At 37.8% G+C, this 17,461-nt stretch overlaps 1 protein-coding gene across 1 annotated transcript; it reads right to left on the bottom strand.

Moving 5' to 3' along the window:
- Positions 1-4,368: 4,368 nt before the first annotated feature.
- Positions 4,369-10,326, bottom strand: LOC148869242 (uncharacterized). The gene is made up of 3 exons (XM_088974097.1): positions 9,165-10,326; positions 5,333-5,585; positions 4,369-4,926 (listed from the first exon to the last, which is right to left on the bottom strand). The coding sequence occupies exons 1-3, from the start codon at positions 9,474-9,476 to the stop codon at positions 4,538-4,540; spliced, it is 954 nt and encodes a 317-aa protein (XP_088830223.1). The 5' UTR covers positions 9,477-10,326; the 3' UTR covers positions 4,369-4,537.
- Positions 10,327-17,461: the final 7,135 nt, after the last annotated feature.

The following is a 17,461-nucleotide window of genomic DNA, read 5'->3' as shown; positions in this document are numbered from 1 at the left end:
CTTAAAATTACCTTTCTGATACACATTGCCTTTCCAATACTTTAAAAACACAATTTATGTGAAAATGGTGTGAGATCCAAATCCCAATTCTTGCGTATCAGGGAAAAATCTGATGAGTGGTGACCTGAGCATAACCCGTTGTCATCAATGTCATAGCTGGCCAGAATTTGGCAAAAGAAATCTGATTTCTGAATGTCATAGAGCTAGTAAGTTAAAAGGTGAATAATGGTAAATCTTATAGCAAAAGGTGAGTGGGCTAGGTAAATCTTATTGCCTCCCACAACGTTTCAAAGCACATCCCCGCCGTATATTGGGATCATCTCCCGATGATAATACCAGAAATAATGGTGTCATCATCGGAAGATGTTCCCAATACATGGGGACGTGCTGTGGGACATTGTACGGGGCTGATTTGATCTCTGAGCAAGCATGTCCACCGACGAAGATTCAAGTTCCATTGCAGCGGGAGAGAGGGGTAGCATTTAACGAGTGTAGCGAATGAATTGACCCAGGTTGGGGTGTTGGGGACCAGACCCGGAGTGAAACCCCATGTTCTATTTTTCAAGGCATGCCGTGGAATTTTCAAACCATGTCACAATGTCACAACCAACCATGAACCATTTGTATACATCTCCAGCCCCACAAGATTGCCCCCTACAACATCCCACAGCACATCCTCGCCGTGTGTTAGGAACATCTCCCGATGATAATCTTAAAAATGATGATGTCATCATCGGGAGATGCTCTCAATACACAGCAAAGATGTATTGTAGGACATTGTGAGGGGCAATCTCGTGGGGGCTGATTTGAACTCCAGGTTTTCACTGTTTACTTTTCGAGTTCAAATCAGCCCCACGACATCTCATAGCACATTCCAACCGCGTATTGAAAACTTCTCTCTGTAAGTCTCATCCATCTACTATCTCTTAAAATCATTCATTGTTTTTCTCACTTAATTCAATTCAGTGCCAGGCATGTATATATTATTAATTCTCGGCCACACTTGACAATTAATTCTTGATAATAATAAATCACTTGAATATAATGGCTGCTACTATATTATCTGCCTCTGCTTTTCCATCTTCCTCGGACAAAGTACAAAGGCATATCCAACATTATATCACAAACTCAACCTTCATGTCCAAGGATAACCCAAAATGAACAGGACTTGATCATGGACATCTACTACTGCAAAACACTAAAATTTTGGGCAAAAGACTTAAATCTCCCCTAAGATTTTCCCTAAATACTAAAACATCCATTCTCATTTTAAATTCTACTAAGGCCTCCTTCATAGATAATCTCATCAGACAAAAACCTCCCCTAACAAGTTAATCTGTCAAGATCCATTTAAAATCTTTCAAAAACCCAGCTTTGCCCACCTGAATGAATTTGTGACTCTCTCGCCTCTAATATATTATTCCGAAAAACAGCTGTAAAGAAAATGCTGAGAGTTCTGTGAAAAGTGAATAAGAGATGGTATAGATGATGGATGATAGAAAATGTCTCTCGGTTTATTTGCAAGAATCATTAGGAGTGAAAGAAAGCTCGCGTACTTGCTCGCTTAAAGAAGTTTTTTTTTTTGGCCCTTATTACAGGATAGAGATCGCCAAATCGGGTTGGATTTTGACAATCACTGAGTCAAAACAGATTTGTTCCATTAATCCTCCTTACCTCTGTTCTTGCTTGCTGCATCTCTATCATTTGTTCATTTTCGGTGGACACCGGAATTTGAGTTAAGTCGAACCTGGTGGAGATGAATAAGACAAAAGATCAGACTTTAGACTGATAATGAAGGACGTTGAGTACTTGGTTACCTCTAACATGACATGGAAAGAGAGGAAACAAATAGATAATCGGAGGGTAGCTGAGCGTAGGTGGAAGGCCTAGAAGGAAACATATAATACCACTAAGGGGGTGTTCTTTTTTCGGATTTTGAGGGGGGGGGGAAGTTGGTCAGTAGAATTTTGGTTTTAATTGACCAAGAACCCCATGTTCCTTTTTCAGATTTATGTAGGGACTAGGGAAATTTTATTTTCTTGAGTATATTCATCTCTTGGGTAGATAAATAACTTTTCGACCTAGGGGAAAGTTGCCAACACTTGAATGGGACAAAAATACCCTTTTTAATTATAGATTTTTATGGTTAAAATATTCTTTGTTTTATTTACATAAGAAATAAAAGAACATGGGTACATGCACCTACTTGGGTAAGTGTTTCTCAGGAAAAACTTACCTAGATAACTGCATTTACTCGGATAAGTAACTTACCAAAAAGCGAACAAGGCCTAAGGCCCTCTTTGTTTTTCCATAAGTTATTTATCTGGGTAAACTTTTCCTGGGAAACAATTACTTGGGTAAGTGTATTTATCCATTTTCTTTTATTTCTCAAATAAATAAGGTAATGACCATTTTAGTCATAAAAATCTATTATTAAAAAAGGGCATTTTTGTCCCATTCAAGTGTTAGCAACTTCCCTCTTAAGTGGGATAAGTGATACCCAGGAAAATAAACTCTCTATTCCCTACATAAATATGAAAAATGAAAATGAGATTCTTAGTCAATGAAAACCAAAATCTCATTGACCAACTTCCCTCCTCTCAAAATCCGAAGTGTAGCAAGAGTGACCATGAAAAAAAAAAAAGGAAAACATAAAATGCTTCAAGAGAACTTGATTCTTGGAAATTTTGGATATAAGCATGTGACTTTTAATAAAGCAGCAGATAAACGCAAGAGTCGCAAGACAGAGGACAGGGTGCTAAAGTCAAGTAAGCGATATTTTAGAAATGGTGTATTGGATGTGAAGCATATTTGCGACCTGTTAGGTTGAATGAATAATGGAGTTGCATTTCTTTACCTGTCTAGACTTGGACTCCATGAAAACATATCTCAAACCTTCAAGGAGAAACCTCGAGAAACTTTGTACAGGTAGCCAGCAAAGATGATTAATTACTCTTAGAAGGTTTTAACCTATACATGTTTATCGATGAGGTTCTAACGGAAAAATATTCTTAAGTAGATGTTTTTAAAATTTTGAAAAAAAAATAAAGGATAAAAAATTCCTTCCATCAATTCATTCAAATTTAACAGCCTTGTCTATTACTAATAGGGGAGGAAACAAAGGGGATTTGTTAGCATTTATGAGAAACTTCAGGAAGGTTTAAGTCGTTATCCCTAAAATATATACATTTGACACCTATTCGTATACAATGATAGTTGGTTTCACATGCTGATATTGTATATGTTTGATGCCACATAAGCACCCCATCAGCTAATACCTCATTAATTGCATAAGTGTATCAAAACTTGCAAAAGCTCTATGTGCCTCTAAGCTTCCTGAAGTGCGTAGACATTTATTGACATTCTGCTAATGTGATGCCCAATAGCACCTTTGTGTCATAAACACCCTTACTAAATGTGTCTCAGTTTTACAATCATACAAGTACAAAACAACTGACTAAACGTAAATGAAACCAAACACCCTCATTGTCAAGACTCATTTTCCAGCTAGTATATCAGACAAATTTTAAACCATACTTATACTGCTGCTACTCTAGGTATTCCATAATTCATAGCGTCCATCTTTACAGGTGTATTCTTAGGGCAACTATTACTCATATAAAAGTTTTATAAGAGAATGGCGAAGACAGGAGAGGAGGATTTGACGTCACCGTGCTGATAATGGCAATGGCAATGGCAATGGCGAGGCGGCAACAGATGCAGACCTGATTTCAGATTGATTTTTTCCAACCTCTGCAATCTTCTTATTCTTTCTCTCTGTGCTGGATCTCAGATCTGATTTCATGCCTCAGTTTATCCCCTCTCTGCATGCAAACCACTATCCAGACCAAACGAATCAATGGTTCAACTGCCCAACAGTTTTCTGATCAAATCAATGGTTTTTGACCCAAAAATGGGTTAGGGGTGAAATGAAACTGATTGCCTGAATGGTTTCCGGGCCAGGGTCAATGATGGGGACATCTCTTACAGACTGAATGGTGTGGTGTCCAAATGCTGGAATTTAAATAATTTTCACACCACACGCACACACACACACACACAAATATATATATATATATACCCAGCTAGGAAAAAAACCCAACATTAATTGCATTCTTGAAAGAGGTACCTTAGTCCCAAGACAGATGCTTCAAAGGCAGCTTAGAACAGCGCCATAAACATAAATTGACAAATATTTTCTCACATGCAACGCAAAAAATATAAACAGGTCGAGGTATTGTTGGATTTTGTATTCTCAGGGATATCTACCCATCCATCCAATTCCATCCAAACACATGATACAGTATGATGCTACAGAGGAGAAAGAACCGAACTATATCACCAAACGAACAGCACAGCGCACAAAGGTTCAACTAAACATATGAGAAATTTTGCATAACAAAAAATGTCTGAAACAATAATATGTCACATGACACTTGGGGCACTGGGAGGACCTATAAAACCAGAACCTGCTGTTTATTTTGCATTCAACAAATGAACTAGGGAAATACATGTTCATATCTAAACGAGGGGGTTTTTACCGCACAGGCTGTTGGTTGTAGTGACTCTTCTCCTTCTTCTTTGCTGCAGCAAGTTTTGCACTCCTAGCAGCAGCCTCAATGGCAGCAGCTCTGGCAGCAGCATCCATCTCCTTACTTGATTTTTTCTTCTTTATAGATGCCACCTTCTTTAGTCGCTCCTTCACATCAACAGCATTTGCATCCTCCTCTGCCTGTTCAGAACCAGCAGCTTCATCTGGTGTATTGTTAACCTCTGAGCCATTGGGCTGGTCCTGGGATTCTTTTGCTTCCTTTAAAGACTTGTCCTTCTTCTTTTTCTTCTTTGCGCTTTTGCTCTCTCCTGTAGCAGCTTCCTTCTTCTCTGAATCTCCATTAAGCTCCTCTGCCTTTTTATCTTGTGTGGCACCTGAAGTGCAAGCAGGAACTCTTCATGTCAAAAGTTGTCCCCATCACCACTGAAGCAGTATGTATTCAATTTGACCATATAACTATTCACTAGAAATAGCAGGGAGTGAGGTAAACGAGCATGTGGTAGCATGCCAATGCCATTTAGTAATTTGTGCATGCACACGTGTAGAGAGAGAGAGAGAGAGAGAGAGAGAGAGAGGAGATGGTCATCCTCACCACCCTCCTACAAAACCATAGATCCAAGAAGTCAAGGTGTTATTTTTTACATTTGGGCCCAAACGTTAACAGTGTCAAGTGCTTATTAAGAGCATGGTAATCAATTCAATACTAGAGCCTAGAGAAGACCAACAACAACAAACAAAAACGATCCGCATGTAAGTAGCTCATAAGGCTAAAAAGATTACCTCGTGAATCATCTGGTCCACTTGCCTCCTTTTGCATACCAAGCTCAGCCAATAGGGCATCAAGTTCTTCAAGCCCTTTTTTCTTGAGTTCCTTCTTTGACAACTGTCTTTCCGTCTCCTTGGGTGCAACGGCAGCCGGTGGTGGGTTCTTCACTACAGTCTCAGTTTGCACTGGAACCTCGGGTTCATGATCATGCTCATCATCAACATCATCGTCACCTAAATCAAAGCCATCTTCCTCGCTTTCACTTTCCTGTGCCAGTCAGGAAAATACCAGATCAATATAATTCCAAATTACCAGGTTTGCTCACAGTTACGAGGCATTCTTATGCACCACAGTCATAGCACTTATACAAGATCTGACACTTTTATTGAATAGTCTAAGACTAATGTTGTATATTGCAATATACAATCATAGCATTTGTTCAGGTGAGTCACAATAAGAGGCAACTCCAGTAATATAATTAAGCATTAAAAAAAATTGATTTCAACTACAACAAATTCTTTACAAGTGGACACTAACACCATTTTGATTTAGCCCAACATTACCAAGTGTGCTGCCACTTCATAGCTAGGTTATTTTGAACTGCTGACTGTGCAACTAATAATCGATAGAAGATATTGTACTTTTTTTGAAGGTCTAATTTGAATAATGCAATAGCCAATCAATGACTAGACAATTTTTTTAAATATATTCAAGCAATCGGATGAATTTACCTACATTTACAAGAATCCATTACATGTGAACACTATTACCATCTTAACCCAAGACCAAAATTACCTGGTGTGCTCAGAGATAAGGGTATTATTAAGGACCTTCTCGATTAGCAGGTAACAACAGAAAAGAAATCAGAAGTCCTTTCATAACATTCTATGGCATAATGCAATTCCCGATGATGACATTAATGTGGGTGAGACCATATAGCACCTTTTCAGTACTCCTAAACATTGAAATGTAATTTATTACATGATCAAGGAATTCATTACACAGTTAACTAGTTATCAATGTTCACCATCCAAATAATGGGCAGTATTGAATGAAACAGGAATTGTTCTTTTGGATGCATGTTCAAGAAATGTAACAGAATTCATCCCGTTTGGACTTGAATATTTCTAAATATTTGTCTTAGATCCCATTTAGCTATTACTAGTGAACACGGACGGACAAGGAAGTGAGAATCTGACACATGTCCAGGAGCATGAATCAGACAAATGAAAACACATGGACATGTAGAAGTGTCCATAAAATGATAGTTAAATCCAATTCTTGTGAATTCATAAATTATACATACACCACTAGGAAAAAGGGCATAAATATTTATTAAGAAAAATATGAGAAGTTCTTTTATTACCCAAAGGCATTCTACAAGAAAAGATGCATTCAATATGTATATTAGGCATTCATTTCTGCCAAACAAACAGACGATAAATAAAAACATAATGTATACATAGAACTGCTCCCTCAAGATCTTGTGATGTGTTAAACCTGACAGGTGTGAAAAGATGTCCTCTGTTTAGGAGAATTCATGTAACATGCTGGACCAATTGATGTTCACCAATATTAGTCAGTCACAACTGCTTTGCAAGTGATGAAAGTAAAAGCCTTTGATTCCATTATAGAATCACTATATATTTTATAAATCAGATATATCTAACTTTGAGAAAATAACAAAGCCATACAAAATAGATAATTTCATCCCCACAGGACACTTTTAATGAAATGTTTTAAAAGGTAGGAGGCTTACACCATGACATGGGGCTTAAGGAAAAAGGCTGAGGCTTGAAGCTGGCATGTGATAAGATAATGCACAAATGGTACAAATTGAGATGCCTTCTATCAAGAACATGTTTTTCAGCCATTACCTAAGGTAGAGTATTGTATAAAAACTGAGCTAAAGATCAATTCTAAGTTAGTCACTTGTCTGTTTGTGATTAGTTTAAATGGTTAGGGTTTAAAAACTCAATTTAGGTTTATTTTACATTAAAAAAAACCTTAAAGTTGCCTTTAAGGATTCAAAGTGTTATTTTTAAAAATCTTACTACCTCATATATTCACTTGTATTATGTTTACTTTATTTTTATATGATAGTATAATCTTTTTACTTGCGCTTTTATACTTTCTCTGTTTTTTATTATACTATACTTTTTTTTGATAGATTTTATAAACCTATTCTTTCTCCTATTCTAGTTTATGCTTTCACTTAAAAGAACAAGATTTCGTGAGTTTTAAGCCTCTTGAGTAGGAAAATACTGGCACCTCCCCTCACACATCCATTTTCTAAAGCGTTGATCAAACTGGAGTGTATACTCTATGGCCATGCGAATTTTTGGCACTTGGGGAAGATACACCCAATAAGGAAACACTTAGAATCTTGGATGTCTTATTAATCAGTAAATAAAGAATTTATTAACTTCAGTTGAGGTATTATTACATCAATGTATTACACCAATAGGCAATTTTAGAGTTCTGCCCAAAATAATTGTTGTCTAGCAGTCCCTTGTTTGGCCAATGTATCTGCCATCCCATTTGCTGTTCTCACCCATCTAAACATAACATTCATCTTCCTTGCTAAACTTTCTATTTCCCAAATTGTGTGCCTATAGATCCATGGGATTCGGGTACTACTTATTATTGTTATTATACTTGAAATTTAATTCTGAAATTACGTATTATTTATCAACATGTCAAATTTTACAATGCCAGGCAACAGTGGCATATGCCATCCATATACAAAAGCAAATGCTTTGCTTGGCATTTAAGCAACAAAATTTTCAAACATTTTAGTTTCTAAATAAGAGGCCACGGCCAAAAAACATATATCATGTTTCTATCAATTGCCATGTGAAACACCTATCATCTTCCAATCATGGTTTTAAATTTTGGAAATATCAGCCCTAGATCACAAATGATTTTTTTTTTTTAATTTTCATAAATTAGTTACTATTTTAGAACATCTTCATTATATAACTTATTACATTATACTATTTTAGAACATCATCATTATCTAATTTTCATAAATTAGATACTATTTCAAAATTTTGGTTGAACAGAAAAAATTAATAATTGTTCATCACCTCGTTTATAATCATTATCCCCATGAAGGGAGAACACTTCCAGCTCAACTTTGACAGTCAAATGCAAGGGAAAAATGAGCAATTGACCTGATTGGACACTTCCAGATTTTGTCATTTAGAAACTTTGGTATTTGGAATATATTTAGATTTTTTTTTCAGCATATCATCTTCAAATTGAATGAGTAGTACAAAGTATAAAAGGTTAAATCACATATTCATTGTAAATGAATACCTCCAATGCTCAAACAAAAAGGTCAAGACCGCATCATACTGCAAAGTAACGGCATCAAAGATATAACATTGAGCTCCATCCCACAAGCAAGTCGGGGGTAGAACTCATCAATTATAAACAATTCAAACCATTTCCATCCCAGCAAAGAACTGATCATCGACCATTCTAATCCATTAACAATAAATAAATCTCTTCTGTCGTAGCACAAAAATCTTTTATTTATGCAAGTCCATTACAGCTCTAACAGCATGCAAAAACACTATAGGGGTAATGGCTAATCTCCGATATCAAAATGAACATATCCAAACCAGATATTAGCGTCACATTGCCTTAAACAGAAAAAAAAGTCCGGATGTAAGCATTCTGGGATCAACAAGTGACAGTTTCAACATAATATGAATCAAGTATAAAACGTGCACACAAAAAATTAAATTAGAACAGATATGAAATTTAATAAACAGCATTGCCTAGAAATCTCTGTCTGCGATGAAACAGAAAGGTGAAACAGTTGATACCACTACACACCTCAACAGGAGTTGAACTCTCCTTGTTTTGTTGTGGTTCTACTGAACCCCAAGTAGCAGGTGGAGCAGTTGTTGCATAATAATCATCGTCATCATCAACATCAGCCCAAGATTTCCCGGTCAGCGGCGTCGGGGCCCAGAAAACCTGGGGCTCAGGTTCCTTTGCCTCGTTTTTGAAAGATCCCTTGCTCCTTGAAGATCCGTGCTCCTTGTCAGATTTCTTCTTTCTCCTGAGGCTTTCAAGAGCAGCGAAAACGTTGGTACTGTTAATCCCCAAGGACCCATCGTCTCTCCTGCTTCCACCTCCCACCATTTCTAGCGCGATGTCAAAAGAGCCACAGCTGTGTATTCAAGCAGAGTTATCCGAAAGCTAAACGCCGCAGTTCCGATTGCCGGGTCGAAAGTAAGAAAACAAACTACTTAGCCTTGAAAATTAAGTATTCAAAACTAGGGTTACAGACAACGTCTAAACCGGTTAAGACTTTGCTACAGAAGATTAGGGTTTCGAGGGAAAATCAAGATCAATTCTAGTATATCTGGAAACCGACGGTATCTACAGAAAAGAGAAGAAAAGAATTTCCTTGCAAAATTACAATTATTAAAAAAAAAATTATAGATCTCTGTTTTCTAATGAATCAACTCTTTTCAAGGTAACAAGGTCCGATATACTTAAAACGGGAAAAAAGGGCTCGGAAGCCTTTGCAATCTCACCACACTCGATGTACCAGAGTTGTGATAGAGGAAATTAGGGTTTCGAAAGGAATGAATCAGAAGAAACCCAGAGAAAATTAGGGTTCCTCCGAAACAACGAAGCCGATAGAGAGAGAGAGAGAGAGAGAGAGAGGCAGAAAGAGATAGATGCACAAATTACCTAACTATGTAATAGGGTTTTGAAGGGCTAGGGTTTCCGAACGAAAATGGAGCCCTAAAAAGATGGAGTTAGGGTTTGCAAGCGACAGCTTAGAGTTTAGACGAGTTTTTTTCCGTTTCTCAGAGGATTTTCAGGGCCTCCAGATAACGAAGGTGATGAACTCGAGCGCGGTCCTCTTTTATTATAACAAGAACAGATATAACGAAACCCTCTCCATCCCTGTCGCCGAGGGTAATCTCAAGGTGTTCTCAGATTCAACGATCTTACTTACAATCATCCACATACTTACATCACTAATCTAACGGTAAACATTGCCTATATAGTGGGTCCCACAGATACTTTAGCACCAGACATATCTCCTCTGCTTAATCTGAACCATTCATCAAACTGGGTTCACGAGCTTATTTTATCGGTGATCATCAAATCGGACGGATTTTTGGATATTGATAGTGATCCGGGTATGCTAAAGTGGGCCAGTCAATTTATCGGTCCAAACCCCAAGTACACGTGTTTAAATGCTACCGTAATGGCTGCTGAAATTTGTTATAATCATGACACGTGGTTTCTAAGTATGGATGCGGCCCCCAGAAAGGGTAAGGCATCGAATGCTCACCACCGTCAGATTTATGACAATGCCAAAAATAAAAAGATTTTGTCTTTGTTTTGCTTGCGTTTGATGTGATGGGATATGCCTATGCTCCACACTCACATCGACCTTATTGGGAATACCTCCGTGAATACGAGTACGTAAATGCTCTTATACAAGGTCGTGTGACAAATGACCCACATACCCTCATATGATAAGACTCCGGATCTCATGTTCACAAAAACTCTACCCATAACATATTATCTCCATCATCTATTGAAAACATCCCCATCATCTATTGAAAACATCTTGAATATTATGTAAGAGGATGAGATGTTTATGACAGATTTCTTATAGGCAAGAGAGGAGAACCCAGCTCAAACCATAAATCCTTGTCTCCTCCTTGCTTTATTACGAGAAATGTTACCAGCTTACGAAACCCATTGAAAAATGAGGCCCACATAATTTTTTTTGGGACCACTGTTTAAGCTGAATTGTCCTCTTGCTATTGCTCTTTGTTCCATTTGCATAGTTTGTTGTGTGATTTTGGATTTTCTTATCATCATCACCGTCATTGTACGGGTATTCATGGTTTGGTTAAAATCGAATCAGTCTTACTGGTTTTTTCATATCTTCAAACCAACACCATCTGTTAATCGGTTATTCGGTTCTTCTGTTTTTTATTTTTATTTTTATAATATATATTAGAAATTAATATATATATAATATAATATTATATTATAAATACTACAAATGTATATAAAATATATAATATATGTATGTATTTATATATAATACATATATGTATATTTGTATAATATACATATAAATACATATATCGGTTGATTCGATTAACTACCGATTTTTCTAAGTTAATCGCATTTTCTGTTAAATTTGCTTTGTTCATTTCCGTTTTTCAATTTTTTATGAGCACTACTAATTATCAAATCCTTATAGAGTTCAGCAATTATGTAGGATCCGCTACATGAATCATGTTTTGCCATTTTGTTCCTTTTGGGATGGCTTGTACACAGCTTAGGTTAGACCCCACGAGGGGAGTCTTGAAATTATGTTTGGTGAAAAATTTGGAAAAGCAAAAAGCACTTATCGATCATTGACTTTTTTGGGTGAAGTTAGTTTTGGTAGCTTCTTCCATACTTTGTTTGGTAAATATGAAGCTACTTTGACTAGCTTTTTGGGAACAGTTAGGCTGCAAGTCGGGCCGGGTTAGGTCGAGTTGAAGCCAACCCTATCCTAACCCTAACCCTAACCCAACCCTATCCCTAACCCTAACTAAATTCCTTCAACCCTAACCCAACCCAACCCAACCCAAAGTCAATTTCGGGTTGGGTTCGGCTCGGGTTTCATTAGTATTTGTTTTAGATCTTAACTCAACTTTCATTGCATATATTAATCCTATGTTTCATTAGCATTTGTTTGTTGACGTTTTTATAATTTATTATGAGTTATGGCTTACGATAGATCTTTCTTGGGTGGCAAACAATATAGAGGAGATGAAGAATAAAGTAAAAAAAAAAACATAAACTAATATTATGATTAAGTGAAATGATTATCTTAAAAGAAACATATGATACTATGTGGTGGGGGCTATACAAATATCGTGCATCTAAACAAATCAATGTATGTTATATATTACATATAACATATATTTATATATTACATGTACTATAGAGTTGGGTTGGCTAAGGGGTAACCCTAACCCAACCCGAAGTAAAATCGGGTTCATGAATTTCAACCCTAACCCTAACCCGAATATCAACCCGGCCAAACCCAACCCAACCCAACTTTTCGGGTTGGGTTCGGACCAACCCGACCCAAGTAGTAGCCTTAGGAACACTAGTGCTCAACAACCCTGACTCAATTAACACAACACACCCAAAACATAGAAACCCTCACAAATGGGCTCACAATGTAGCTCAATTGATGTTGCACTTGTAGAAGCTCTCCCAAATGGGCTCTTAGTATCATCCATTCCCAAATTATGACTTTATGAGCTCATAAATCATTTCTTCCTATATTAGCCCATGTCCTGTTTCGTCTACCCCTAACCCTTTTTAGCTTGGACCTACTCCTTGAAAGCTATTCCAACATCCCTAGCCACAGGACATTACAATTGCACGTTAGAAGTATCTCCCTTGTCATTAACGAGAGATGTTTCCAATACACATTGGTGTTTTGTGGGTAGTTGATGAGGGATAATTTGGTCATCTAAATCACATCGTGACATGTGGTTTTCAAGTGACACATCGGCGTTGAGTAAGCAGATCACCTCAGCAAGTCGGCCTGTAGCACCTCGCCTAGGCCGACCTCAAATACCTTGGCCAGTTTCGGGTTGATAGGTCTTCCAGCAAACAGCGACCTATTCCAAAGACCAGTTGAGCTACGAAGAGTTCCTTTGGTGACCTACGAGACAAGTCTGTTGACTTGTCTCATAGATCCGTTGCAAGCCCGAGATCTCTAGAGTGCTAATGAGTTGACCATTAGACCGACCTACCGCATCACATGCATTAAAAGTTAATCAGACGGATCATAGTCCCTACGCAGATTATGTAGTCGGCGTAATTATTCTCCCGAGCAAACGGAAACGGCTTCGCAAGAACCCGAGACCCATTGCAAGAGGGCTCAAGTCACTCATATCTATATAAAGCCCTCATTTTCACTTGAGAAGGTACGTGCGATTAAGTTCTCAATTTCACTTATCTCTTAAGAACTCTCAATACAATTCGTTGACTTAACCTAAAAGTCTGTTTGGTAAGAAGGTAAATTTGCCAATGCAAAACTAACCCAACTTTACAATTTATATGAACCATTTTATACTCTACGAATTTGCATTCACACTTATTTTCATCGTTTCCAAACACAGCCTTGGGGGTTCTCCATTTCACTAATAAACTTTTGGTCAATTTTAGAGTTTTTCCATATCGTTATTTGAGTGTATATATTTCATTAACATGTCTTTAGGTCATTCAACAATAACATGACTACATGAGCAGGAGAACAAAACGATATTAGAAGATACTTTGTTATCTTATTTAATCCACAAAATAGTTATCACTTTTTTTAAGATACAGTAAGAGCTTTGAAAACATGATACAAATTCAAAAGACTAGTCCACTACTCTCTTATGGAGAGGTTATCGTCTAAAGGACTATGAATTAATTGGTCATATCATCTAAATCTATTTAGAAAATGAAAACTTTATAAAATGTGATCGATTCTTCCAACTCACCACAAAAAGAACAATCCAGGCCAATATTTCAAGAAGAAAGAACATGAAGTGCGTGATCAACAATTTGTCTATGGTTAGGGGGTGCCTATATTGAAAAAACAAAAGGTTTATGCTTGAAAGGGTGTTTTGATATTGATGTAGGCGTGCATGGTCTTGTCCTATCGTTGGCCTACACGTGTCAGGCAGCGCTGTTCAGAGTAGACCCAATCAGGGTGTACACGAAATAGAGCTCAGTGGGTTTTGCGGAGTCAATAGCACAGAGTTACCTGATGGCCTCGGAGGGCCGCGCTCTCCGCATACGAACCACATCCAGACCGTCCTAGCTCACCTACCTCCAAGTGGCTTCAAGTATAAATAGGAGGTTACTCCTCCCATGGTAAGTGATAAAAAACTTAAGCTTTCTAGATAGCACTTGAGATATCTTGTGGCCTTATCTGGGTGCCTACTTCTTTGACCTTCTCCACCTCATACCTCTCCTAATACTAACTTAATCGTCGGAGCCCCTGCCTCGGGTTCTCACCTGGGGCCTCTGACATTCTCTTCTTCATAGGATCAACTTACTAGTCCTCGTCCACCTCGAACCTCAAACACCTTGACTTAGGAGAAAATTGATAGTATTGTCCTCGGCCATCCCGAACATCAACAAATATTATTCTTCTTTGCTTTTAAATTAAGACACTTTACAAAATAAGTGATAAAGTTGACTAAATTGACAAAATCGGTTATTTTTTCAAAATAATGCCAAATCAAGTGAGCACGACAAAAATTAATTTATATTGGACAAAAGTGTCCCTCTCAAAAATCCTTCCCCAATTCTCTCAAAAGCCCACCTGCAATCTGCAACTGTGCAACTCCCTACCTCAAAGGCCCTGCAGCAGTCAGAACGGCATGGTGTCAGTTGTCTAGAATCCATTGGTCACTGGATAGTATGTCACTGATGTCTTCTTTCTCTGCCCCCCGTGATTTCAGCATCGGTAGCCACCATAGCGTTGAAGCATTCTCGACACCATTGCCTAGGGTGAGCATTATTCGGTTAAAATTAAAATATTGAACTGAAAATTTCAGTTTTGATTTCTTTGATTTATTTATTTTTGGTAATTCTATTCGGTTAATTCAGTTTTTGGTTTCGGTTTTCAAAGTTAGAAATTTGGTTAATCGAAAAGACCAAATTAACTGAAATTTATTATATAATATACAATATATAACATTTAATATAAAATATGCTATATATTTATATATTAATATATTATATTTATTTTTGCCCCAAACATCCCCTGAAAATATCATTTTCAGGGTCATGGAGCATCCAGATGTTTGTTACAACTGTTTTCCATGTACCAAGGTTTCTCTTGAATATCACATTGTGACCTCTTTCTCTAAGAAATTTCTGTCGTTTTCAACATTTTGAGTGTGACCCATTTCATATGGTACCCCTGTATTAGCTAGCATGTGAATTGGGAAAACACAACAGCTACAATAAGGTTGATAAATGATAAAAGGAGTTGTAAAGGAAGTTGGATGGAGACAGGTTGAGATGAATGCGTCTAGTGATGTTTCTTCATTGGAGATCAGTCAAACCATTGATTAGTTGATATTTATAAGAAGATAGAGGAGTTAAATGCTGAACTTAAAGAACTTTGACGTATTTCAGAAATAAAGATGGTGATGCATGACTTGAAGTAGGAAGAAAGAGCAATTAAGAAGTATATTGTGAGGGTTGGATCATGCTTGTTCTTCTTAGTACAGCCAAATATCATTGAAGACCAAATGATGATAATGATGGCTACCCTCATTTAGGTGGGATGAAGCCGAATGAGGGCTTATAGTGGTTGACATTCCATAATATAATATGTGGAAGTTCATTTTCCATCTCAAAATCATACAGTTTTATTTGGATTTTGATGAAGGATGATTTGGTCTGACCTAGTAAAAAGGGGACACATGGAATCTGACTAAGATGACAGTCTGATATGCCTAGTCCGCAACGGATCGAGCTCAGATATTCAACCACCTCGGGATGAGATCACCTCCATACAAGATCGCAGTAGGATCACCTCGACCCCAAAGCACTTCGGCATTCAATCCAGTTCAGAACTAAAAAGCATAAGCTCGAGGATACCAGCTCAGACCACTACGCGATGATCCCGAAAATCCCTCCAACGGATTTCGAACCTCATGGGATCATGCCACGTAACGGGAAGCCTTATCTCCTCCCCGCCTGGTTCGGGCGGAATTGATAAGCCTTATCAGTTGACAACGTTATCCCCCAATTAAAGCGAAAATGGATCCCGTCATGACGAAGATCCCGGAACCGATCCACAAAACCTGCGAGGACTCAACTATATAAAGGCTCTAACCTCGATGGTTTAAGGTACGCGTGATTTCTCTGCTCTCTAGCTCTCTACATTCTCAAAGCTATCTCAGCTCACAACAACTCACTAGCTTAAGCATCAGAGTGACCTCGCCAGGTTAGCCACCCTAGGTTCTCTGATTTTATTTTGTAGATTTGCTTAGCTCGCCGTCCGACTGGAAGCTAGATCATCATTCAACAGGGAACAGTCAGACCGCGCAACATCAGATTTAAACCTATGATTGCTCAAACTGATGCATATCCAAATTTAGCTTTAAGAATATTATATTGAACTTATTTTTATTATTTTTATTTTTACTATTCATTCTTGATTAGGTATTATTTTTTACAAAGGATCTAAGCACGCATTAGTTCTTGAATGTTACAAGGTATGACATTGGATTTCATTAGATATAGAGAGGCAGCCACAACTTGTGAACCTGTATGGAAGGTTATTTTGCGCATACTAGTGAAATAGACTACAAGACTTCAAACAATGTACAATCAAAACCAAAAAACTATCAGACTTCAAACAAATCATATGTTGATGTTGCAGGGTTTGCACTCGAACGTGGTGCCTCAAGGGGAAAAGGAGAGAGAGAGAGAGGGGAGTGGAAGAAGAAGATGAAAAGGAGAGAGAGAGAGAGAGAGAGAGATCCATGATGACTTACCTGGCTGGAGTAGTTTAGGTCGAATCTTTCAAAGTTCAACTGCCGAACTGCAGAAGGGTTTAAAGGAGGGAGGACGAGAGAGGAGAAAGAGCGTTGGAAACTTGGAATCGAGGGTTTGAGGGGTTTTTTTGGGTAAATTATAAAGACCCCTCTGTACTATGGGTCTGTGACAAAGGCCCCCTTGTACTTTATTTTGCGACAAAGACCCCGTTGTACTTTGATAGTGAGACAAAGACCCCCTTCCGTTAAAATCCATTATTATAATATTTTTTAATCCCCATACTACCCTTGTAATACCTATTCGGAGAAAAACACTACTCATCTTCCCCGACATTAGGATATACGAATAGTAGCAACGGTAGCTGTTGCAACAGTGACGACTTCCAAAGTCCTCTCTCTCTCTCCCGGTCTCTCTTCTTCCCCTTTCCCTTTCTCTCCTCTCCTTTCTTCTTCCCAATTTCCTCTGTCTTCTGTTCCTTGCAAATGGAGAGAGAGTAACTGTTTTCCGTTCCTCTCCAACACTTTGTCTTTCTTCTTTGATAGACAATGGTTGTGGAAGCTGTGTTGCTC

The sequence above is a fragment of the Nelumbo lutea genome, chromosome 2, assembly GCF_056320005.1.
Source record: "Nelumbo lutea isolate HS-2025 chromosome 2, American lotus-T2T, whole genome shotgun sequence".
NCBI lineage: Eukaryota > Viridiplantae > Streptophyta > Magnoliopsida > Proteales > Nelumbonaceae > Nelumbo > Nelumbo lutea.
Note: the sequence above shows the minus strand (reverse complement) of the source record. Positions and strands in the feature narration are given on the sequence as shown.